Genomic DNA, 26155 nt, shown 5'->3' with positions numbered 1-26155 from the left:
ACCTCAACAAATTTGGGTGCATGAAACTGCCCCAAATTTGGGAGACTTTCATTATGAGAACTTCAGCCACTGCCAAGACTACCAAATTAGCCCGCAAGAGGGCACCATTAGGACTTTAGGAACAATATTAGTTTCTTGCTTTCTTCCTCATTTGCTTTGTGTTAGTTCCTGAGTGCACATACCATATCTTTATGTTCCTGAAGATGGCAATGTGACATTGCCGAAATATAGAAGTTATTCATTAAAGTTACCTTTAATTAATATACTTTATATGCGTTGTTAATTCCGTAAACTAATTACCAGTTATGTCTAACCAATGTATAAGTCTTACTACCAGAATATATGATGAGTGGTAGCGTCATGGGCCGCACACTTTTAGAGAGAGAGAACGTAAATAAAAGTAAACTATGCATTTTTTCAAGGCAATAGTTATATGTATTGAATTACTATATTTGTTAAATCATTTTACTACTGGGAGAACAATATAAAATACTTGACTGATTTAAATATAAGTTGTTAAATTAAATTTAATTACACATTTCTGGGTTTTTTTACATGTAACACAACAAGTTCATCAAAGTCGATTTTCAACGATGATGACGATATTAATAACAAATCCTGAAGGTGGTCATCAGTCAGTCGGCTTCTTTGTGATGATTTAACTGTCCTCATAGTTGAAAAAGTGCATTCACATATGTATGTGCTTCCAAACATAGATGCAATTTCAAGCTAAATCACTCAATGCAAGATATTTTTCCCTTGGTACCACTTTGCAAAATTCAATGCCTATCTCCACCCTTGACTGGAAAAAGGGGGTCACTTTGAAGGTCACACAACTCCAACTGAATAGTGTCATGCTGCTCTGAAATGTCGCATTTCATTGGATTGTTAAATAATGTCAGTTGTGGCCGCATGTCACTCTAAGTCAAAATATAGCTTACTGAATTGCTCCAAAAGATTGTCTAACATCAGCACAGAAAACTTGAAGTCAATGTCATGGCTCTCCTCTATCAACTCCCTGCAAGAAAGGAAATGAACCAAGTTTCCTCTGACTAAGGTGAATTTAGAAATCTTCAGTCGACTTATAAACCCACCCAAGTGTCCAACTAAATCTGAGATCATTTAGTTACGTCCCTGTAACTTCACGTTCAGTTCATTCATGTGGTGTGTGATGTTTGTAGAAAGGCGAGTACGCTGTTAAAATGAGGATCACATACTTTTGTGATTAGTTGTTGTTTGTCTTCTCGTGTTCCTCTAAAAACTGTTTTCTTTCTTTTCTGAAAGTAAAAAAACGTTTCAAAAAGTTCCCTCTGCTTAGCCAATGTACTTCTGTGTACAACACGAAATCGTCATATTGTGCCTCCATTTCTGTTAGAAAAGAAACTTGCGGTGTGTTAAGGCCCGATTTCTGCCCTTAATTAGATTCACACCCTTCATTACAGTTTTCATAACATCCTCTATCTCCAGAAGTTTACCATACAGAGCCTCCTGATGTATAATGCAGTGCAATGCAGGGCACTTGATTCCAGCCTTCCTTAGTAAGCAAACTAAGCTTGGTTGAGTACCACTCATTGATTTGGCGCCATCTGTCACAATAGCTATGAGATTGTTGATGTCACCAGTATCATTTACAACTTTCATAACTGCATCATAAATGTCTTGACCTTTGGCTGAGTTATGCAATGACTCTAATGCTAGTAGCTCTTCGTTAATAACAAATTATTTGGAAACAGTTCGAATGAAAATGAGAAGTTGATCTGTATCTGATATGTCAGTTGATTCATCCAGAGGCAATGAGAAGTTAGCTGAATCTGTAATAACACTTTTCAATTTATGTAACATGTAAGAACCCTCGACTCTTTTTGTTACACTTTGTTTTGACAGTGGGACGCTTTCAAACTCACTGGCAATTTTATCTTCCTCAAATGCATTTTATACAATGCAGCATTTCTGTGGAACCTAACATCCGCGTTATACAAGGGTTACCTGTACTGTGAAAGGAATTAGAAATAATAAAGGCAAAATGAAAACTAAAGATTAAGATCAGATGCAATAATTCCCCTATATCTACTTGGTAAGCTCCTCTCACTACTTATACATCTCAAATCACATCACACCTCCTCCTATCTACCAAGCTCGAAAGACCACATTCCCTCAATCTGTCCTCATACTTGGTATTCCACAGTCCTGAGACAGTTAATTATTTGCCTCTGCTCTCTCTTCAATGTTTCCCCATCACCAATATAGTCAGGTCCCAGATCTGTGCACAGGAATCCAAATGAGGCCTAATTGGTATCTTACAGAGTGGAACTATCACCTCCTTATCCATATATATCAGCATTTTTTGCATTATAGTAATTATTATGGCATAGGCACTTCTATGCAGTCTGAAGACTCATTGTGAGAAGCCCAAACTATCAAACACAACATCTATCATACCTCTCCTCGAAACCATTAACAGACAAAGCACTCATAACTGACTCAGGCAACCCATTCCATACATTTATCTGTCTCCAAGCAAAAAAATCTAATCCTCATACACAGTTACTAACCACATTCTTACCCAACTTCCAGAGATGACCTTTTGTTCTGATCCCTCTAGCCAAGTACTGAAACATTTCCCCTGCATCAATTCTATAAAATCCTTTAAGTAAATTAAATGTTTGTCATATCCCCCCCCCACTCCCCATTTTTTTTGCCTATCAACCAACTTCTGCAATCAACAAACTCAATCTATCCTTATAGTATTCCACAGAATACTCACAGTCTTGGTCACTTGATCCTCTCCACCACTTCCTCATCCCCAAGAAACCCAGGTGACCAGACCTCAAGACAGTAATCCAGAGGTAGTCATATCAGGGCTTAATAAAAAGGAATGATAACTCCCTTATCTCTCTGCTTGTTAGTATGTTCTTCAAAATCACACGTCATCAATCTCCCTATCAAAATACCTGACAACCCCCTCCAATTTGCCAACACACTTGATCTCTTCCTAACAAGCTCTCTTTCCAAGAATACTGTGGATATCAGTTCTCCTCTTGGTGACTAAGATCACAACCTCATACAAGTCTCTTCTGCCACAGAACAACGTTCACCCACCAGTTCTCAGTCTTGTGTCCTTTGGCAATATAAGGGAAACAAATGGGACAACATATATGACTTCTATTCCTCCTTCCCATGGTCCTACTACTGCTTCAGTCTTCTTATCCAAACACCTGCTCAAACTAAATAACAGGAATCATCCTTGCAGGAATGAAGGATTTCATCCTTTATTCCAGTCCAAATTCTTGGCCACCATCCAAACCTTGGTTCTCAAAAATATGTGTAACACAGTATAAGAAAAAACCTCTGCAATCACAAATCGCTCAAGACCAAAACTCTAGCTGCTCACTCTACTTATACTGCATCATGCAACAGCTGTAAAAGAATCATCAAATCCAAATCAAATTCTGAAAGGGGCCAAATGCTCAAAGTTGCCTCTTGCCCAAATGACAGTCACTCCTTCTGGTCCCTTTGTAATATATTCACGTGTCTTCTATTATTTCCATCTACTTCCTTACTTAGTATTACTTCTTGCCCCCCCACCCATTTTTCTGCTGCTGGATAGACCTTGTTTTTAAGCTCTATCTGGCTCGGAAATCCCTGAGCAATCGTACACAAATCAATTAAGAAATTTATTTAATTTCCGACTGCGCCACTTAATTGATCTAATTTATGTTAACAGTCAGGGCGAGAAGAAGACAAAATGTAATCTTACACTTCTACACAAATATCCAAAAATGCAATTCGTGGTTCGCTGTTATATTTTACTCCCGCAAGTTCGTTAATTATTTTCGGGATAGTGCATTGACTTAGAAATTAGAATCAGGCAGTTGGAAAAAACAAAACATATTTATTTTGACTTCAAAGACATGATACAAAGCAGAGAAAGATAAAATGATAAAATACTAACTTAAACAAAATGCACCATTATATCACACTTTAACTCACTATCTGAACATCATAGATTATAACACTTTTACTAGCAAAATTACTCAATCTTACTTATCACAGAATATCCTCTATGAGACAAATATAGCTCATAAGCATGCACAATTGTCATAAGAATTTTAACACAGTTAATTCTCTTCTATTACATCATCATCAACATCAAATTCCTGCCATGTACCCTCAAGGGGTGTACAGGATATGACAGTACTACATGAAAAAATTACATCATTACTAACTTCCTATCTACAATTTTCCTCCAAATTAGTCTGTTACTTGTCAAGACTCCAACATCTAAGGCACTTTGTACTGTATCAATCCACCTATATCTTGGTCTTCCTCTGGGTCGTTTTCCTGCCAACCTGGCAGAGAACACTTGTTTTGCTAATCTTTCCTCTCCTATTCTATTTAAGTGACCATACCACCTGAGATTAGCTCTGCTAACGCATTCCTGGATGCTGACAATGTCAAGTTCTTGCCTAATATCCTCATTTTTAATATGATATTGCCATTGATGCCATCTGTTCACGCCTCTAATCTTTCTCAGGACTCTCATATCTGCGGTCTCTAGTCTTTGGTCAAGTGTTTTACTTCTGACCCAGCTCTCAGATCCATAAGTTAAAACTAGTTTGAACACAGTCTTGTATACAGCTAATTTAGTGTTCCGACTAATTTCTCTCTAATTCCATATGAATTTATTCAATTGACTTCCCACCATACCAGCTTTGCTGATTCTGTTGTCTATTTCTATATTTAATTTACCATCTTCAGTAAAAATCGTGCCTAAGTAGCTGAAATGTTTTACTTGATCCACAGGTTCTCCATTCACAACACAGTTGACATTTTCAATGATTCTGCCTATTTTCATTGTCTTTGCCTTTTTATTGCTGACCTTCATACCATATCTATTACAACAGCTATTCAATTTAGTCAGAGAATCTTGCAGACTTGTAGCGGATTTATTTAGAAGTATAACATCATCCACATAAAGCAAAGAGCTGACATTAACATCTCCAATTTTGATATCAGGTTTAATACCACATTCCTTCATAATGTGATCCATATAGATAATGAATAACAGAGGGGATAATGTACATCCTTGTCTCACACCAGATTTAACATTAAACCATCTACCATCTTCCTGTACTTCAATTCTAACTGCTGACTTACAACTCAAATAAAGACTAAGTATTGCTTGATATAATGCCCCATTGACACCATATAACTGCAGCGTATTGAATAGCTTCTCTCTTGGCACCTTGTCATATGCCTTTTCCAAATCGACAAAACTTAAATACAGATCTTTGTTGTATTCCCATGCTTTCTCAACTATTTGTCGTAAAGTGAAGATCTGATCCTGACAGCCTCTATTTGGCCTGAATCCAGCTTGTTCTTCACCAAGCTTTTCTTCCACAATTCTTCTCAACCGTTTCTCAAGTATACTTGCATAGATCTTGCCAGGAACACTCAGTAGGGAAATACCTCTGTAATTCTCACATTCAGTTTTATTTCCCTTTTTATATATGGGTACTATGAGAACTCTACTCCAATCATCGGGAATTCGTCCCTCTGTCCAGGCTTTCTGAACTATGCAGTGCAGCCACTGTAAGATTTTTATACCACCATACTTCAGCATTTCTGGTCGAATATCATCTACTCCTGCTGCCTTTCCACATTTCAAGCCTTTGATGGCTTTTTCTACTTCAAGTATGGATATGTACTCCTGACTGCATGCCTGGTCAGTGTTTTTTTTATCACTGTGCTGTCAACACTGCTTGTTTCATTTAGCAATTTTTCAAAGTAATTACTCCATACTTCAAGGATATCTTTTTCTCCTGTTTTCATGCCTTTATCATCTCTAACTCCTTTTACAGCACTCTTTCCTCCATTCCTAAGCTTCTTCAACAACCTCCAGAATATTTTGTCACCTTCTTGATATTTATTTTCTATATTCTTGCCAAAGTCCTCCCATGACTTTTGTTTAGCTAGTTTTACACAATGTTTAGCTTTCTAACATTTGTCTCTGTATTCTGTAAGAGTAAAAGCTGACTTATATGCCAGGAACGTTTGATATGCTTTCTTCTTTTCCTTCACTTCCTCTTTAACTTCCTGTGTCCACCAGGGAGTTCTGATTTTTTTATCCTTGCACACAACCTCACCACATGCCTCTCTGGCAGAAGCAATCAATGTTTTCTTCAGAGTTTGCCACTGAATCTCCAAGGTTTGATTCCTGTTCTCAAAGCCTTTCATTTTCTTTTCAATAATCTTTCTGTATTTTAGTCTACAGTTCACATCTGAGAGCTGCTCAACTTTTATTCTCTTTAAAACTTTCTTACATGTTATTCTTTTCAATATGAAATTCAATTTTATCCTGCTCAAGACTAAATAGTGATCACTTCCAGTTTCAAATCCTCTGTACACTCTGGTGTCCTGCACCAGGGAGAAAACATCACTATCAACAATAACATAATCAATGAGACTTTTCATATTCCTTGTCTCTTCTCTCCATGTGAATTTGTGCACATTTTTATGTTGGAACATGGTGTTAGTAATAACCAGTCCATGTCCTGAGCAGAAATCCAACAGATATTTGCCATTATTATTAGCTTTGCTCTTTTCTCCAAATTTTCCCAAAATATTTTTGCATGTCTCACAATCATTTCCTACTCTGCTATTTAGATCCCCAACAAGGACCAACTTTTCCTTTTTCATTGTGTCAGTTGCTTTTTCTAAAGCCTTGAAAAATTCCTCCACTTCTACCTTAGTAGAGCCTTCTGTGGGACCACAGGCACAAATAAGTCTCATTGTCCAGTTCCCCATTCTCATATTTGCCCACATTACTCTACTTGAGACTGACTGCCATTCAAGAAGATTAGCCTCGTATTTTGTGTTGAATACTATTGCTACTCCTTCTTTTCCTTGATTGTCATTGCCTGAATATAACATTTTGTATTTATTGCTCAGAAAGATCTCACAAGTTTTGGTCTTTTTTGTTTCAGTCACCCCTATTATGCTGATCTGGTACTTATCTAATTCCTCACATTTACTTCTTAATTAAGGCTAATTCAGATATTGTATCAAGCATCCTGAGAATCAGATAACATTAACAAAACGAGTTCTTCAAAAAAAAAAACAAGTCATTCAGTTCACATATAGCCACCAGTTAACAATTAGTCTCTTTCTTTCTATTTACGATTTCTAGACACAAGTGTATCACATACTGCAAAACAAAACGAGGGCTTACTTGTTAACAATTTCCCGAGAGGAAATTTCGATTCCTTAATGATACACATGAACACTTCTATCAGGCAAAATCCTTGATAGTCTTCCTTCGAATTATGCACTGGAGTTCTGCTGTGGCTATCCGCAGCCTAGAGCGAGCAGGCAGAAAAAGTACATCAGGCAAAAACAACCATCCTTCTACTCCGGAAGGAGCCTGCGTAGGTGCTGCTCTAAAGTCTAGGAAAGGTCAGCCACAGGTCAAAAAAAAACTTGAACCATGTGCTGTATTGCCCTTTTATTCAAATCACAGTTCTTTGTTCTCAATTCGGAACATTCCAGGATTAGCCACAAGCAATGAATGAACCTATGTCATCGCAGAGCGTTTACCTTACAATTTTTGTAGCGCTCGACGCTAATCCGACTTATGTCTTTTTAAACTCTTAGTAACATTTCTATAGTGCAGGTGCACTTTTAACAGCATATACATCTTTACAATTCTTTTATTATTGCAACTACTTAGTACATTCTTATATTTCACATTATTCTAGACAAAAATTTAATTGTAAAATAATTAGCGAAAATTCTTCAAACAAATTGTATTTCTCACGATATTTTACACTTTGCCTAGGGCACTGGGCACAACATTTGCCCACCTATATTTTCAACACTCTCATATCCTGATAGCACTGTAGTTACCTCACCTAAAGACAAGGCAACTCACTATAAATTGTCAATTAAAGATGCCAAGAAATTATATTCTTGGTTTAATCCTTTATCCAAGTGTAAGCAAACAAAGTTTGCACCTGAAGTAATTTCAGGACTGGGTAAATCGTATATAGAAGCTAATGACTTCACATCACTTGTCTTAGTATCCCATAATGCAAAGCACATATCCATACAGACATGTATGATGCTATGCATTATGGAAAAGGATCACTACCCAGACCTGGTTCAACCTTTATTGAGGTCTCATCAGTGAGAGCCAGATCCAGAAATTAGCACATATCCTCACAAACATCATCATCATCATCATCCAGAAATTAAAATCATCCTTGAAGTAATGCAGAAGTCATATTTTCAAATATGAGTAGCTAAAAGGTGTCATATCTTATTATTAAAATACTCAGGATTAAACATAGTTCTTGGAAGTTTTCTACTCAATTATACTATAAATTAAAGATGCCGAGAAATTATATTCTTGGTTTAATCCTTTATCCAAGTGTAAGCAAATAAAGTTTTCACATGAAGTAATTTCGGGACTGGGCAACAAGTATATAGAAGAACTTCGCATCACTTGTCTTAGTATCCCATAATATTATTACTATTACGGGCAACTCCAGGGAGTCCTTAGACTCATCGAGGGAGGCCCCAAATCATGTTCATCACAACTATTCGACATTCATACAGTACTGTCACACCATCCACCACAGACTCTGGTAGCCCATTCCACTCATTCACCACTCTAAAAGTAAAGAACACAGCTCTAACACCCTTACTAACCACACTTTTACCCCATAATACAAAGCATATATCTTTACAAACATGTATACATGTATACATATACAGGTACGTATACATATTTGAGTTGCCCAGTCCTGATATTACTTCAGGTGCAAACTTTGTTTGCTTACACTTGGATTAAGGATTAAACCAAAAATATAATTTCTTGGCATCTTTAATTTATAGTATAACCAAGTGGAAAAACTTCCAAAAAAAAAAAGGGTGCAACTTACTGGCATCACTCTTCTCTTCAAATTACCTCCACTCCACCAAGAACGGCTATTTCCAAGTAGTCACCCATAGTCTTCTGACAGAAAGAAATCCAAAAATTCTTAATAACTTGAAGAAAAACAAAGCATCTACTCCTGACAGTATCCCACCTATTATGTTAAAAAATTGTGCTCCAGAACTACCACCTATCCTGTATCGCCTCTTCAATCTCTCCTATTCAACTAGAGTCTACCTTCCAACAAGGAAACAGGCCAAATAGAGCCCATCCCAAAGAAAGATGATAAAAGTCAACTAACAAACTATTGTCCATTTGCCCTCACTTCTGTTCTCTCTAAATTTATGGACAAGGTTATCAATGACCAAAACGTGAGTCACCTAGAGACCTATCAACTAATCAGTGACCAGCAGTACAGATTCTGCCACTCATGATCTACAGCTGATCTTCTTGTTTTCACTGCCTATGTCAGCACTCACGCCATGGAAAAATTTGGAGAAACTCATGGAGTTGTCTTCAACATTTCAAAAGGCATCTGATTTGGTTTATCACAAGGACCTATTTTGCAAATTTCCATCCTATGGTCTGCCTCCCACACTCTGCAACTGGATTGCCAACCTTTTCACTGGTCACTCACTATGAGTCATGGTGGACAGTTTCCTCTCCTCAGATTTCCCCACCAATGCAGGAGAACCCCAGTGTTCCATTCATTCACCCACTCTCTTCCTCTTGCATATAAATGACCTGCTCTCACTGACATCCAATCCCATCCATAGCTTTCTTGATGACAATGTACTCCATTCCTCCTTTTAATTTGACAAACCTTGTACTGCTCAAGTATTAGACTCATCAAGATAAACCATGACAAGTGACCTGAACTCTGATCTCCTAGCTATAACCTGCTGGGACAAGACAACCTTGTAGACTTCAATGTCACCAAAACTCAGTCCTGCTTGATCCCTTGAAAGAAAGAGCTAGTATTCTTCCCTCTCATCTTCAACAAAACCCAGATTTCCCTACAGCCATGTTCAATGAAGGGAAATCTCATTGAATCCATATTCAATGAGATTTCTCTTCTTGAACTGACCTAAATCTCCAATCTTCCCTGACACAAACACATTCACTATAGTTTCTGTAGTAGCCAAAACACTTGGTATACTTTTTTTGCAGAAGACACTACTTTACACCTTCATGGCTGCTAACTCTATACAAATCCCAAATGCACCCATCCATGGAATATCATTCCTAGATTTGGGATGGTACACCAAAATTCTCTCTAAGAGGGCAATTCGGCTATTTATTATCCCTTGCTCACAGACGTTTATTTTCTACCTTGTACCTCTTCTACAGATACTTTCATGAACATGAAAGGATGTTGAAATGGCCATTATCATTCCTCCACTTTCTTCCAAAATCATTAGAACAAGAGCCACTGCTAACACTCTTTTATAGTCCATCTGCACTGCCTCCAATTTCATTCCATCTACTTCTATTCTTTGGAACAGTCTTCCCAACTCTGCCTTCCCAAAAGAATACAACCTTCAGCTGTTCAACCAAAATGTGAACAAATCGTCCTTTCTTCTTTTCCTCTTGCCACACACAGCACTAATGTGCTAAACGTCTTGTGGCTTTTCATATGCAGATCAGATATATAAATTAAAAATAATAATTAATAAATAAAATCTCGTCAGCTATCCTGGCTACTTTAGCAATATGCTCTCTAAATGCTCTTTATCTGCTACCACTATCCCCAAATCCCTGGTTTCATCAATTTCCTGGCGTACAGTTCCTTCAATGTGGGTACACAGTTTGTAATCTTTGTATCCCACAATGCATAACTTGATACTTTTCCACATTAAATTGACATCCATTATGTTTTGCCCATACTGTCAGTCTAGTTAAATCATCCTGCAAGCTCTCTATATCACCTTGATTAACTCTCACCCTACCCAACTTTGCATCATCAGCAAACAACTGAATAACTCCTTCAAATTACTTCATGTATCAATTAAGTACAAATGAAACAGCAGCTATCCAAGCAGAGCCCATACAAACATACTTTTTGATATCTGTCCAGCAGCCACCCTTTTATCTATATCACCAGTTTGCCATCCATCCCATTTGTAGCAGTTTGCATAACAGAAATATACATGGTATTCTCTCAAATGTCTTTGAAAAATCCAGCAGTATCATCATGTAACCATTCTCTTTTTTCCAATTCAGCTGTCTCTCTATTATAAAATATCTAGTAGATTACTAAGGCAACCAATTCTTTACAAATCTATGCTGCCCCTCAGAGTATTGCATTCTTCTCTTCTCTGCCCATTTTTTAATTCTCTTTTTGATAAACTTTTCCAGTACTTTTACTAACATTCCTGAGATACGATTGATCTATAATCAGTTTCTCTTGGGACTTGACCAAAGTTGAGGCTTAAATTAAATAGCCTAGTCAAAGACATCACAAGTTCCATTGCACATTCTCTTAAAATGCAAGCCAATATCCCATCCAATCCCACAGCTGCATTTGCATCCTGCTTCTGCAATATACTAAGTACCTCAAATTCATCATTTGCCCTCATATCTGGTCCCTGTCACCTCTGACATAATAATATCTTCATGTGGATGATATACTCTTGAATGATACATCATCAATCTCATAAGTTAACTCAACTGCTATCTGCCAGACTTACTCCTACTCTTGTTGGCTGCAATTCACCATCATCAAATTCCTTATATACACCCTCAAGGGGGGGGGGGGTGCATGTTCATCTGCTATCATCAGCAGTATTCCACCATTGTCTTGTCTACTCTATCCTCCCTAAAAACACCAAATCCATCACATTCTATCTCTGTAACTACATCATCTGCTGTTATCCCAGTCTCACTAATGCCTATAACTTTTGGCAAGATCGCACTAACCAATGCCAAATACTCCTCTCTTTTATTCCTGATGCTTCTAGCATCAGTATATAACTTTCTGGGTTATCCTTACAACTTTTACGATATGTCCCGAGAACTTCAATTCCCTGTTTGAAAGACAATGAACTGAATGTCTTAAACAGATCCCTTGCTATCCTCCATAATACTTGATATAGAAAATATATCAATACTTTGGTACATACATCAATATATCAGTAGATATACATCAATATTTGAAGGAGGAAAAAAACATCAAAAACCTGATGCACGGAAAGGCAACTAGTGTAGATGGCATTCAACTGGAAATGCTAAATATGGAGGTATAAAAGTTGTACAGTGGCTATAGCTGCATAATTCAGAAGGTCTCGTAAGAGAGTTGAATTCCAGCTGACTGGAATAGAGCTCTTTATTGTATGCCCACAGTTCACAGAACCAGGACTGGCAGATTGCCAAGAATAGTCAATTCATGTTGAAGGGAAGAAAGAAATAAAGGATGTATGAATTGGTCATCAACACGCAAAATCACATGCTTTATACGTAAAATTTTCCAACTGTTATACAAGCCAAATAGTTACCACTTTAAAAACTAGTGTTCATAAAAGAAAAGTTAATTTTTCGACATGTAATAATAAATAACTCATCGCACAAGACCAATTGATTACCCCATTATTGGAATGGATTTTCTTCTTCTTCTGATATGCACAGAAGTGTCAAAGGTTCTCGAATCTGTGGGTGTACAGTACATCTATCGATAAAAAGGGAATGAATGCGAGTATTTTGGAGGAATTTCTCTATGTGTATCTGGTAAGATTTCTGCAAATATACCTGAGATAAGTTAAGAAAAATTGTGGAAGGGAAACTAGAAGAACAAGCTGGGTTCATTACAAATAGATTGGCTGGATCTGATTTTCACTTTAAAACAAACAGATTAGAAATCATGGGAATATAAAAAGGATCTGTCTTCTCTTGCCATGACAAGGTGGCAAGAGAAGACACCTATTCAAAATTCTATAGCCATATGATAAATGAGACATTATCAGGAAACACATAGTCTATATCTGAGTTTAAGTCAACAGTTAGTATTGAGAGAGATCCAGGAAGATGGTTTGGCTAATAATTTCATATTCATTCTTCAGCACCTCCTAAGCAGAGTAAGTTGTTGTGCTCTATGTTTGAGGGTACTGATGCCCCCTAGTTTTTGTGTTGGATGGGTTGAGTTCTTTATGCATGTACTGACCTGTGTGTGTAAGTTACAGTATATACCCTAAGTAAAGAGCCCTAGGGTAGACAAGTGCGTCTATAAAAGGAAGAGAGTTACTGTTTTCAATCTTGATAGTAATTATTGGATACATGTTGTTTGTTGAGGTGGCATAGGAATGTTTATAATGTTTGGCAACCATGGGATCAAGTGGCAAATATACTGTTAACATATCTAAGCCAAACTTTTGGCTAAAGCCCAAATCTGAGCTCAACTCATTGCTTGAAGTTGTCCATGTAAAAAAAAAAAAAAAAAAACGAGGGGATTTCTTGTGTTATTGATTAGGAAAAGCATTCGTGAAAAGGGCAGTTCCATCAAAGCTGATTAATAATCTTTGTTGTTGAGTGTGATTCCTTAATTTTGTTTATGTGTATTTTTTTTTTTATGAAGAAGGGAATGACCAACCAACTCCTTGAGTTTCACCACTAGTTTCTTGGCTAAGTGATAATTAGGACTGTCAATTCTATCAACCTTCATTGCAACAGTGCAACTGTTTTATGTATTTTTGGCAGACCATAAATTCTGGGAGCACAGTCTAATGTGTTAACAGTTTTTTAATTGTTCCCACTGGCCATGTGGTCACTTACTTGATTCTTTTTTTTTTTTTTGATCAAGTTTGCTGGATTGCAGTAAGCCAATTGGTATGTGTTGTCAGATAAAAATCAATTCTTTTTTAAAGGTGAGTCGTTAGGTCAAGAATGAAGGTAGCTTCATTCTTGACCTAATTTTGTTACTTTTGTCAGCTTTGGTAATAATGATACCTTTGTTAGTTCTTAGAAATTTTAGGACTAATATTTTTGCTTCGGTTAGATTACTACCTAGTTTTATTATAAGTTAGTATATTAAATGGTTCTATCCATATTTTGTTGACTATATTGGCAGAAAAGAAATTTTAGACCTTTCAATGTGGTAGATAAAATCTAATTTGCTGACTGACTTGGTGAACAATGCTATCTGTGTGATAGCATTGTTCAGGTTATTTGCAAAAGCAAGAGTTTTCTATTGTTAAAGTTGTGGTTGGAAATGTTGGTGACTTGGATGTTGTCTGTTGGTGGCTCCTCACACTTTGCTTGTTTATGATTTGGCTGACCCTTATATTAATTTTAACTTCTCCCTCTTTCTTCCCCTCACTAGTGGTCAGGCTAGTGTAAACGGTAAACAAAGCAGTTATACTAGCTGACTTATGAGCAGGGCTCAACAAATTATGCATAACCCTACTTGGCACACAAAATATTTACTCACTCCAGACCCACTTCACCCCTCCCTCCTTTTTTAAAAAATGTCCAAAAAGTCAACAGAAGTTTTATAATGTCATTAGTGATGCTCCATCTGTTTTTTCTTTAAAAAGATTTCGTTTAGAAATTCATGTTTTAAATAAAAATATTCTGTCCAGTCTGTCTGCAACTACTTGCCACAGGTCCAGTTTGTTGTGTACTGTAATATACACATTCATATACGTACTCCTGATGATGACTATGATATAGAGACTGAAATATCGAATGTTATGTTTCTTAGATGAAGTAAAATAATTGTTCTAACAAGTATGTTTGTCTCCATAAATTCTACACAATGAATGCTGACCACCATGTAACTCTGAGAGAAAGAAACTAAGTGAAGATTATAAATTAAATATGGAAAGAGACAAGAGAATTAAGCAAAGCTGGTATGTTAGAAAATCAACTAAATAAATTAATATGGAATATGAGAGAAATTAGTGAAAACACTAAACTAGCTGTATATAAGACTATTCAAACCAATTTTAACTTATGGATCTGAGAGTTGAGTTAGATATAAAACACTTGATTAAAGACTAGAGGCCATAGCTATGTTTCTGAGAAAGATTAGGAGAGTGAACAAATGCCATCAATGGTAGTTTCATATTAAAAATGAAAATCATCATCATCAGTGGTCCTAACAGGCACTTAAGCACTCACGACCTTTCTAACTATTCTTGGACTTTACAACAGCAACTGTAACTCGATGATGAGGTGGTCAGCCCTATGGCTCCTTGTGCAGCCTATATCTGTAGGTGTATGTGTGTGTTCACCTGAGTTTGAGTGAAAAAACTCCCTACCTCCGTATAAGACCAACTAACTCACCTTTCGTCGAAAGAGACCAAATAAAGGTTCCTCACTTCACTGACAGGAATCGAACCCAGGTCTTTCTGACCAAAGGGCTTTGTCCATACCAACTGAGCTACAGAGGCTCTATTAAAAATGAGAATATTAGAGAATAACTTGATATTATTAGCATTCAGGAGTGTGTGTGTGTGTGTGTGTGTGTGTGTGTGTGTGTGTGTGTGTGTGTGTGTGTGTGTGTGTGTGTGTGTGTGTGTGTGTGTGTGTGTGTGTGTGTGTGTGTGTGTGTGTGTGTGAGAGCAGGGCTAATCTTGGGTGGTTGGGTAGTATGGCCACTTAAACAGAATGGGAGAGGAGGAAAGATTAGCAAAACAAGTTTTTTTTTTTTTTGTCAGAATGACAGGAAGTTTTAGTAGTCTTCACTAATAGCTTTTGAAAAAATAAAAACTAAGAACACATATTGGAGAAGTATGATTAAAGGATGCTCTTCCTACTGTTAGTTGTTTGTACCTGTTTTGATGCTTTTGAGAACTGAAACAAGGCAGTTATATGTCTTCATTAATAAAGAACTGATCTGTGTTATTTCTGTTTTGATGTATACAGTATCTAAAATGTTAATACCTCTTTAAACTTTTGAGCTTGATTTAGTTTTTCTTCTACAGATACAGTCTTTATGGATGTTTTTTCCTGTTCCAATAAAGCTTCTGCCATCACCTACCTAAAGTCAACAATCACTGCATTTAGCAAGTAAGTACAAAAAAGTAGCACAATTAAACAAGGTTTATAATTTTTGCAATTTAAACAATATCATTTCCATGTAGAACATCACTTGGATATCATTGAATTTTGTTAACTTTTCTTACATTCTATACAAAACTACTGCAAATGTAAAATTTTACTGGTTAGAAATATTAATCTTTCAACCTAGATATTAAATATATGAAAATATCAAACAATTACTTTATTAATAATACTTCAAGTATTACAAATAAATTAATTATTATTAATAAACTAATTTACTTATATTAGTTATTACTAATAAGTACTTTATTAGTAAACTAATAAAGTAATCATTTCTCACTTAAATGAGAAAAAGAATGACACCAAAGATGGTTCAATCATTGCAAAAAAGTCTTGAACATGAATTTTTCAAAAATGCTTTTCAGATGTTAATTCAGTGTTGGAAAAGACGTATCCAAAAAGAATCTATGTTGATACATATATCCACAAAGAATGTATGTGGATATCAGAATCCTCTAATATCTAGTATCTCTAGAATCATCTAATATAAAATTTAATGCATTTTAGTATCATGTTTGTTTTCATTTAAAATACTATTTCAGAATGCTGTTATACATTGTTGCTTAATGCTGCATAGTTTCAAAATTTAATTGAGGCATGTGGGTGTAAGAATGACCAAACGATGCAGAATCTAGTCTCTAAAGCAAAAATATTGAATAGAGTGGTCAATTCAGGAAGTAAAGATGGTTGGGGGCATAAACAGATGCTGCAGTTTTTGTATTCTAATGCTAAATATATCAGGAATAAGAGGGAGAAGTTTTTGGCATTGGTTATAGTGCAACCTAGCTAAAAGTTATATGCATTACTGAGGCTTGGCTATCAACAGATGATGTAGTTACAGGGATAGAATGTAATGGATTTTGTTTTTTCAGGAAGGATAAAGTAAGAACAGGGGGTGGGTTACTGCTAATTATAGCAGATAATTGCAAACAACAAAAGTAGGAGTCAGTCAAGCAGATGGCAGTTCTTTGAATTAATCTGGTGTGAGATGGACACCAACAGTACAAAATGTAAAATTGATTGCTGCTATAGGTCAGGCAGGGTGCCAGGGATAGTGTGGAAGACACACATCAGCAAATTGGTACAATGAATGCAAGTCGAGTAATTATTATATGGGACTTCAACTTCAGAAGCAGACTGAGAGGAGGAAAAGTCACATAACAGGAAGGAAATGGAATTTATACATTTCCTGAGAGATAATTACTTGAAGCAGAATGTGATGGATGGGACTCAAGGTATGAGTGTTGATCTTGATACAGAATAAGCAGACCTGTTCACTGAGGTGGCTACATTGCCTCCAATTGATCAAATGGTCTTCACTTGGGAAGTAGCAAAATATGGAAATTCCAGTTAAGGAGTATATGTGGAACTACAACGCAGGTGATTATTATACACTTAGGAGGGAGCTTAAAGCAGTACCATGGTGTAAAGATCTGCAGCTGAAGAAAGATCTGGAGGAAGCAATATCACACTTATACCCAAGGTCAAGAGGGTAAACACAAACATTACAAGCTGCATACCACATTAAGGGAAATGTACAATAGGAAATTGATAAAGCCAGAGATTTGGGGATAGACAGAGAGCTGAAGTTTAGAGGGCATACTGCTAAAGTAGCTAGGGTAGTTTACAGGATTACTTGGTTACTGAAGAACCCACTAACGAGCAGAGATAAGAGCATTATCATGCCTCTTAAACCACATCTGGATTACTGTGCTCGTCTGGTCACTTGGGTTACTTGGGGATGAGAAAATAGTGGAAAGGATCCAGAGGTGAATGACCAAGATGTTGAGTGGTCTGTGGAATGCTCCCTATGAGGAGAGATTGAGGGTTTGTGAACTGCAAAAGATGGCTGATAGGCAAAAATGGGAAGCTATGGTAGAAACATTTATGTTACTGCATCAGCTTCTAAAATCCTCAATAGGATTTCGGATGACTCATACAGGAGAAATGTTTCAGCACTTGGTTAGAGGGGACAGAACAAGAGGTCATTCCTGGAAGTTAAGTATGAGTGTGGTTAGCAAGGGCATGAAGACTAGATTTTTCACTTGGAGAGTGGTGAATGAATGGAATGGGTTGCCTGAGTCAGTTGCGAGTGCTTTGTCTGTTAATGGTTTAAAGGAGAGATATGATAGATACTGTGTGGATAGTATGGGTCTCCCACACTGAAATGGAGGTGCCCTTACAATAATAATAATCATATATGCAATATGTAAATGATCTATACAGAGTAATAAATATTGATGTTCTGCAAAAGTTTTTAAAAAAAAAATACTTAATGAATCTGATAAAATCTACCTGAATGTTTAGGTTTCAGACAGATAATGAATATGACTAAAGTAGTGACTGCACTCATGGACAAAATGAGGGCATTCAATTAAAATGTGAGCAATGGTCAGTCACACAACACCACAAAACTAACATACAAGCATTAGGAAGGAGTATAAAATGACTATGGCCTATCCAGAGTCAAGCAAGAAAATTTTCCTCATTACTGTCCCAGCATAAACTAGACAGCAACAATTGGATTTCTTCAGGCATGATTCAATGAAGCTTGTTGTTCTCTCTATTTCATAATGACTGACAACAGAATAAATGTTTGTCTTATCTGTCTGTGACATCCTGACAAATGTAGCTTCCATTACTGATAGAGGGCATGTTGAATATGAGTGAGTCCTAGACATTTTTCAAGCTCTACACCATGGGTGTCTAACCTTTTGGCTTGCCTGGGCCACATTGAGTGAAGAGGAATTGTCTTGGGCCACACATAAAATGCATTAACTATATTATACATTTGGAAAGGAAATCACAAAACTTCCTTTATTTCTAAAGAAATTTTATTATAACATTTAAAAAAAAAAAAAAAGGCCAGAATAAACACAAAACTAGTGAGATATTTGGCCTTGTTTACATGAAACCAATACATCAATGTCTGGTTTGATGGAAGTGGTTGCAATTCGTAGTAAACTCTCAAGGTTCTCATCAGAAATTTTTGATCTAACTTTACTCTTCATATGCTTCATTCTTGAAAATAGTTGTTCACAAATGTATGTACTACCAAAAAGTGATGACATGAATAAAGCATGATTGCAAAGTGAAGGATATTTTTCTCTGGGACAGTCCAGGGCCGCACGCGGCCTGTGGGTTGGACACTCCCCTGCTCTACACTTATTGCCTGCAGAGTTTTGTGAATCTGTGTGTGTGTGTGTGTGTGTATAAAATGCACCTTTGGTAGCATTCAGTCTTAAACTACAGATGTTGTTAGAGTCTATTGAGATCTTCAGAGACATTTAGCTATCTGTACAGCACAATATCTGGGAATCTACAGGATCTTCTGCCATCTTAAGCATAATATCTGGGAATCAGAGATTCTAGTGAAATCTTCTGCTGTCTTCTGAGAAGACAGAAAACTATCTCACTAAAGCCTCCAATTTTGATTCATTTTGAAGAAGTTGTTAGTGGACAACAGGAAGGGTGGAATGTTTGGGTAGCCTGTAGAACAATAAAAGTGAACGGTGGTATATACGAATTTCATGGCATTAGCATATCTGATGGCATATCTATGTAATACTGCTACTCTAACATGTAGATCTTCTAAGAGTGCTTTTGTTCATAAACCAAAGGATTATTATTATTATCAAGAGACACCTCCAGGGAGTCAGAAACTTATTGAGGGAGGCCATACTATTCGCAAGAGCTGTCATACCTGTTCTTGAATTCATTCATGCTACTTGCACACACAACATCCAATGGCAATCCATTCTAATCATGCACTACTCTATGAGAAAAAAATCTAGCGCAGGGGTGGCCAACCTATGGAGAATGCAATGAAGAGGTGCATTGGGTCCCGATAATAATAATAATACAAAGTAAGTCTATTTATGGCAAAGAGGTATTAACCAAAAACCAATTGGTAGAAAAAGTTAAAACTTAATAATTATTTTTAGCGATTTTATTTTCGTGCATTTTTTTTTTCATATTCACTTATTTTATCGTGACGCCAAGTGTTAGCAACAGCAGTATGTTACAGGTTTATGTCAGTCAGTTTACAACTGACACTCTTGCACTACAGAGTTGTGCTTTGTTCGTCCTTTGTGAACATTTGCAGTTTTGTACTTTTTTGAAAATTAAGCCTTGTTTTTACATTCAGTTACCCATCACAGTGCAAAAGAAAAACAGAAGGTGATGGTAAGCACTGAGAAAATGAGTTCTTACTTATAGCAAATCTGTCAGAAAAAACTGTACATTGTTTGTGAAAACACTTTCTCACATACAGTCTTTACTCGAATATAACATACATTTTTTTCCCCCAAAATTAAAGTTAAAAAATCGTGATGCAAGATATACGAGGAGATTTTCGGAAACTAAAGTTTTTCAGGCAAAAAATAAATTGACATTTACAATTAAATCCTCAGCATTCATTATAATTTATAATTCCTCATATCAATTAAATTTCAATTATCAACATTATTTATATGATCGGGCACTCATCTTCATCACACGATACATTTGAATCTTCAGCGACAATGCTTTTGTAATTAAATTAAAACAATCAATTTCATTATTCTTGTCCTTTTATCTTTTCAGAATCACTAGATCACTTCGGGTTTTTTTTTTTTTTTTAAATCGATGATTTAAAAAAAACTGAAGATAGGTATGACTTACCACAAATCTCCTATTCACTATCTCTACTCCTGATCTCAAGAGCAGTTGTTGTGTCGTTATTTATGCAAATTCACTTAAATCGTATCTATCAAACTTACTATGCAGTTGCTCTAAGTACTGGCCTGGATTTTTGGTCCTATCTCCTTTGTAGGCATAAACACATATTTTTTAATGACTGCGCCAGTCTATCCCCTATAATAATAAAATGCACTATTCAGGGAGACAATTCCAATAACCCAAATATATAACTACCTGCTAACTCCTTCAGACAGTCGTGGCAAAACTTCTCAACTTAACCTTACCTTCCCGCGACAAGTTCGTAATTTTAGTAGTCAAGCAAGACTCAGTTTGAGGTAAAATACATGTTTATTTTACAACTTTAAAATACATTATACACTTATATAAGTTCCCTCTTGCTAAGATTACAATCACACATAAAAGCTAAGTTAGGAAACTTGATTCTTTCAAGGGCTGCCCAATGCATGCAAAATTTGATATCTAGTAAATTACTAAACTTAATCTTCATTAACACAATTCACTCATGACAATTCCCTCTATAAATCTGGGGACACTAAGTTAAATTATCATTAATTTATGGCTCATAATTCCTCTCTCTACAATTCTGTTAAACTCATTTACACAATCTCGATATCTGGTTATAGCCTACTGGAACAATCACTTAAGAGTTCACTAGTTAATATTGTCCTGACATTTCATACTTCTTGCATCTAAATTTCTTCATACAAACAGGCTCCCAAAACATAAAAATAAAACAAACTTTTACATTGCCATCACTCGATTACGGAATGGGTCTGCTGGTGAATACTGTTGTGGAAGTGCCCAAGGTTCGATTCCTTGTTTGGATCACGTGCGGCGTTAAATTCCAGCTAAGTGGCTATCCTCTATCCGCTCAATGGCTACCTTTGCAATCTGAGGACTTTACAGGAACATCTACGACATAGCACCTGCTTGTAATGAAAGCGTTAGCTGCGTCACGCTGGAATTCCGTCCATAGTTTCATGGACTGCCCGATTCAAACTTCCCGCTGCCATGCATCCTCGCCCGCTGTTCTGCATGGAAACCGCTACCTCGATTGGACCTCCTCACGACCTCAAATCCCGGGAAAAAAAGCCTTCTTCCTCCTCCTGCAATCACTTATATTATTCATCACATAACGCCCCCTATCTCCTCCTGAAACTTCTGTGTGGCGTTATGCTAGTCTTGATCTCCAATGATGTCAGCACCTTTTCTGTAGTAGGAATCACAGAACTGTTATTATGCACACCTGTTCCTAGTATTACACAGCCTCAGGCACTTACACTAACACGTACCAAACCTTTGGACCCACTCTTACACTTTGTTCAGTGGAATATTCAAGTTAATTTCAGCTGCACTGTATAATACTAAATTTGGATTTATAATTCATTTTTAAAAAATCTAAATAACACAATATAATTCCAACCTGCTATACTTCTTTACAATTTTATAAACTGATACATTCTTAGTGTTATATTTCATTATCTCATAATTTCACACCTTTGACACAATATTATTTGATTTTGACTAAATGCAAGTACTTTCTAATATTAAATATTCAGTTTGCTGAGTTGTGCTTGTTGAAATCTGAATGATTTGCTGAAACGAAGTAACAAGACCATTCAGAGTTCAACACAGTTTCCTTGAGTGCATTGTCAAGGTCATCTACCCAAACAGTGACATCTTTGCTCTCATTCAAGGCATTAGAGATGCCAGCTTTTAAAAAACTCTTGGGAATTATTTTTGGCAAAATCATGTCCCAAGCTCTCAAAATCCAGTTGCCCAACAGTTCTAATTACTAACTATTATAATAATGGAATTAACTCAAGTAAATTATTCTTTATTCGTAGAATTTTCACCTGAGTATCACAGGCATCATCAGTACAGCTACAAGGCTAATTAAACAATAACTGTTATATTCACAAAGCATCACCTAAGTAGCTAAGATTAAATTTCCTAAATTTATTTAATTATTAAATAATAATTATTTAATTATTCAATTATAATTTAAAAAAAAAAATATTTGAGTGTGCAAAAATTCTTTTTAACGCCAAGCCTCCATGGCCGAACCTATCGTATGCTGGACAAAAAGCACTGAAATTGCTAAAAAAAAACCTAATTATTACAAAAGCTGACAACGGGAAGGCTGTAGTCATCCAAGACAGAAGAGAATACGAGAGAAAAATATCACTGTTACTCCGCGACTATTCGACTTATAGGCCCCCTCACTTCAGATCCTACCGGTAGTCAAATAAAAAAGCTTAATGCCCTTATAGAAAAAATATCAATATGGGATGAAGATAAAAAGAAAACACTAAAGACCTCCTTTGGGCATTCTTTCTTTTGGAAGACCATATAATCTTCGGCCACCGAGATTATATGGTCTTCCAAAAGTACATAAGCCAGGAATTCCATTAAGACCAGATGTAGACTGTATAGGTTGTCCCACTTACAAAATATCAAAATTTCTGTCAAATTTACTCACTTTTTCAACTAGAAGAACTGCTATGTATATAAAAAATTCTGTGAACTTCAGAAATAAAATTTCCGATTTGCATCTAGACAATTCGGAGATTATGATTAGTCTACATGATGTTTCGCTATTTACGAATGTTCCGTTGACGGACAGCATAGAATTACTACACCAAGAATTTAATACAATGGGTAATCCAATATCTCCTGCTATTGCCAACTACTTCATGGAGCATTTCGAACAGCATATCTTTGACAATAACGGAATTGTCAAAGATATGCTGTTCGAAATGACATCTTTGACAACATTACACCCAGACCTAACATTTGGTTCAGATATGTGGATGACATTTTTGCCATATGGAAAGGCACCTCAGAAGAACTACAACAGTTTCTCTCAAAAATTAATGCACTTCATCCAAGGATCCAGTTCACCCTAGAAATAGAAGTAAATAAGCCTTTCTAGACCTCTTGATTCTTTGCCAATCAGATGGTTATCTACAATTCACAGTCTATAGGAAAGGGACTCATACAGGCTAGTACATCCATGCTGAATCACATCACCATCCCAGTCAAAAGGCAGGTACTATAAAAACACTAGTTCATAAAGCCCACTCCTTTTGTTCTTCAGAAGAACTTTTACAAAAAGAATTACAGTATATTAATTCCTCCTTCATATCCAATGGCTATAAGAAGTCCTTCATAAAAAGAGCTTTAAGTAGTCGTGCTCCAGCATCCTCTTCCAGTACAGAAGAACTACGTGTATACCTATCCCCTATGTACAAGGGGTTAGTGAACGCATAGCTAAGGTGCTAAAACCACTAAATATCTATGTGGCTTTTCGACCCATCAGAAAAATCTTCACATTCCTAATGTCTCCAAAGGACAAGCTCCCACATCTCAACTATCCAGGTGTCTACCAGATTCCCTGCTCGTGTGGGTTATCATATTTCGGACAAACAGGAAGATCTGTTCAGTTCCAGTTAGAAGAACACCAGTCATATATCCAGTACCTTGAACCAAAACAGTCTGGAATGGCAGAACATGCCATCAACACCAAACAGAGTTAAATGGAACAAGACAAAAGTCATTCACAAAAGTCGGTTAATAATGGAACGGCTATACAAAGAAACATGTGAAACATTATTTCACTCCCCTAACCTAAACAAATCTGATGGTCCATGTCTTCCCCCCCCCCCTTGTAGGAAATAGTACTTTATAAAGCGGCAAATCTTTCCTAACATATAATTGTATACAAATGTATATATATTTAATTATTAAAAAAATTAATTATTATAATTGAATAATTATAATAATATATGTGCCAACTGTGGCGGTCCTCACACTGCCACTACAGAGGATGCGCACAAAATCCAAGAAATAGAAAACCAGAAGAAGGAATATACTCTTCCTCTCTTAGCACACCTACGTCAGAGACTACTTCACAGCCTCCTAAAGATCAACATAAAGGGTCAGAGGCCTCTAAAAGAACAACTCAGAAACAACAGTCTAGGACATATGTGGATGTAACTCGCCCTAAACAGACATCCATGGAACAGCCAACATCACATTCAAATATTAAATAATATTAAATAATTATTTAATAATTAAATAACTAAATAATTAAATTTAAAAAATAATAATAATTAAATTTAACCTTAGCTACTTAGGTGGTGCTTTGTGAATATAACAGTTATTGTTTAATTAGCCTTGTACCTGTACTGATGATGCCTGTGATACTCAGGTGAAAATTCTACGAATAAAGAATAATTTACGAGTTAATTCTGTTATTATAATAATTAGTAATATGTCTACTCACGATATTTCCTTACTGAAACTAACAGTTCTAATGATGGTCTCTTGATCTTCCTTGCCGGAGTCAGGTCATAGCTGCTGGCTGCCATCCATTCCGTGTAAACTTTTTGTATGTAGTTCTTGAATGGTTTGTTGACCGATACATCCAAGGGCTGTAGACAAGGTGTAAGACCATTAGGAATAATGGCCACATCGGTCTCATCCAAAAGTAGTTTTACTATTTCAGGTCCTAAGCATCCACGGAAAATATCCCACATGAGGAGAGTCAGGTGTCGAAATAAGTTTGTCCCATTTGGCCTTTTGTCCCAAACTGTTCTAATCCAATCTTGAACTATTGACGTGCCCATCCACCTGTTTTCTTGAACTTTTACATGAATTCCTGGGAAAATTTCCCCTTCAGCATTGTTTTCCTCTTGAATGTTACGTAAGGAGGCAACTTTCTTCTATCTGCAGTAATTGTGAGCTGATTTTCACTTTTTTCGTGTGCGATGTATATGCAAAACTTTTTAATTTTTTTTTTTTTTACGTACAGTAAAAATAGGGATGTGAGATATATGTGAGGGCGAGTTATATACGAGTAAATATGGTAATAAAAGACATAATCATAATAGATACTATAAAGCACAGCATCAGACTGAAATAAAAGGAAAATTGAAGCTAGTGCATGAAAAAGAAAGAAATCAAAAGAAGACGAAGACAGAGTTTGGCAACCAAAAAATTATGAAGATGCCTAGTAACATACAAATGGAACTTATTGACTTGAAAACAACCACATTAATGAACATGAAATTTGATGAGCTTTCCTCAGTCCCAAGTGCTACAGACATGGTTAATTTCTGAAGATCATCACCCTGTAAGCATTTTTCAGAATTAAGAAAACTTGCCCAGTTATATCTGTTATTTTGAAACAATGTACAGATGTGAACAAATATTTTCAGCCATGAAAATCATTAAAAACAAAATGAGGTTGCGATTGGCTGATTCAAATTTAAAGAGTTCTCTGCTGCTCTTAGTAACTAAGTTAACTCCAGACACTAAAAGCTTGGCAAGATCAAAACAGAATCAAAAGCCTCATTAAGGTAAGCAATGTTTATCTTGTTTTTATATTAAATCAATATATTGTGTCTATATTAACATTTTTACAGGGAGTTATTATGGGTACAAGAGTTGGATGGTGCA

The 26155-nt window shown here is 36.2% G+C and overlaps 1 protein-coding gene across 4 annotated transcripts in view; it reads right to left on the bottom strand.

Moving 5' to 3' along the window:
* LOC150102539 (tetratricopeptide repeat protein 9C-like) overlaps positions 1 to 26155 on the bottom strand; it is a 159811-nt gene that overhangs the window by 118756 nt on the left and 14900 nt on the right. For 3 of the 4 annotated variants that reach the window (XR_016548941.1, XM_090399351.1, XM_090399352.1), the window contains exon 2: positions 15812 to 15908. The exons of the other annotated variant lie outside the window; for it this stretch is intronic. Coding sequence is in view for 2 of the 3 variants with exons in the window: in XM_090399351.1 (XP_090255477.1) it covers positions 15812 to 15901 (90 nt within the window). In the remaining variant the exon portion in view is untranslated. The remainder of the gene's footprint in view (positions 1 to 15811; positions 15909 to 26155) is intronic. 4 annotated transcript variants of the gene reach the window in all.

The sequence above is a fragment of the Typopeltis vanoorti genome, chromosome 10 (genome assembly GCF_054136105.1).
Source record: "Typopeltis vanoorti isolate ZY-2024b chromosome 10, IOZ_Tvanoo_1.0, whole genome shotgun sequence".
NCBI classification, from domain to species: domain Eukaryota; kingdom Metazoa; phylum Arthropoda; class Arachnida; order Uropygi; family Thelyphonidae; genus Typopeltis; species Typopeltis vanoorti.
The sequence above is the reverse complement of the archived record's forward strand: the minus strand, read 5'-3'. Positions and strand labels throughout refer to the sequence as shown.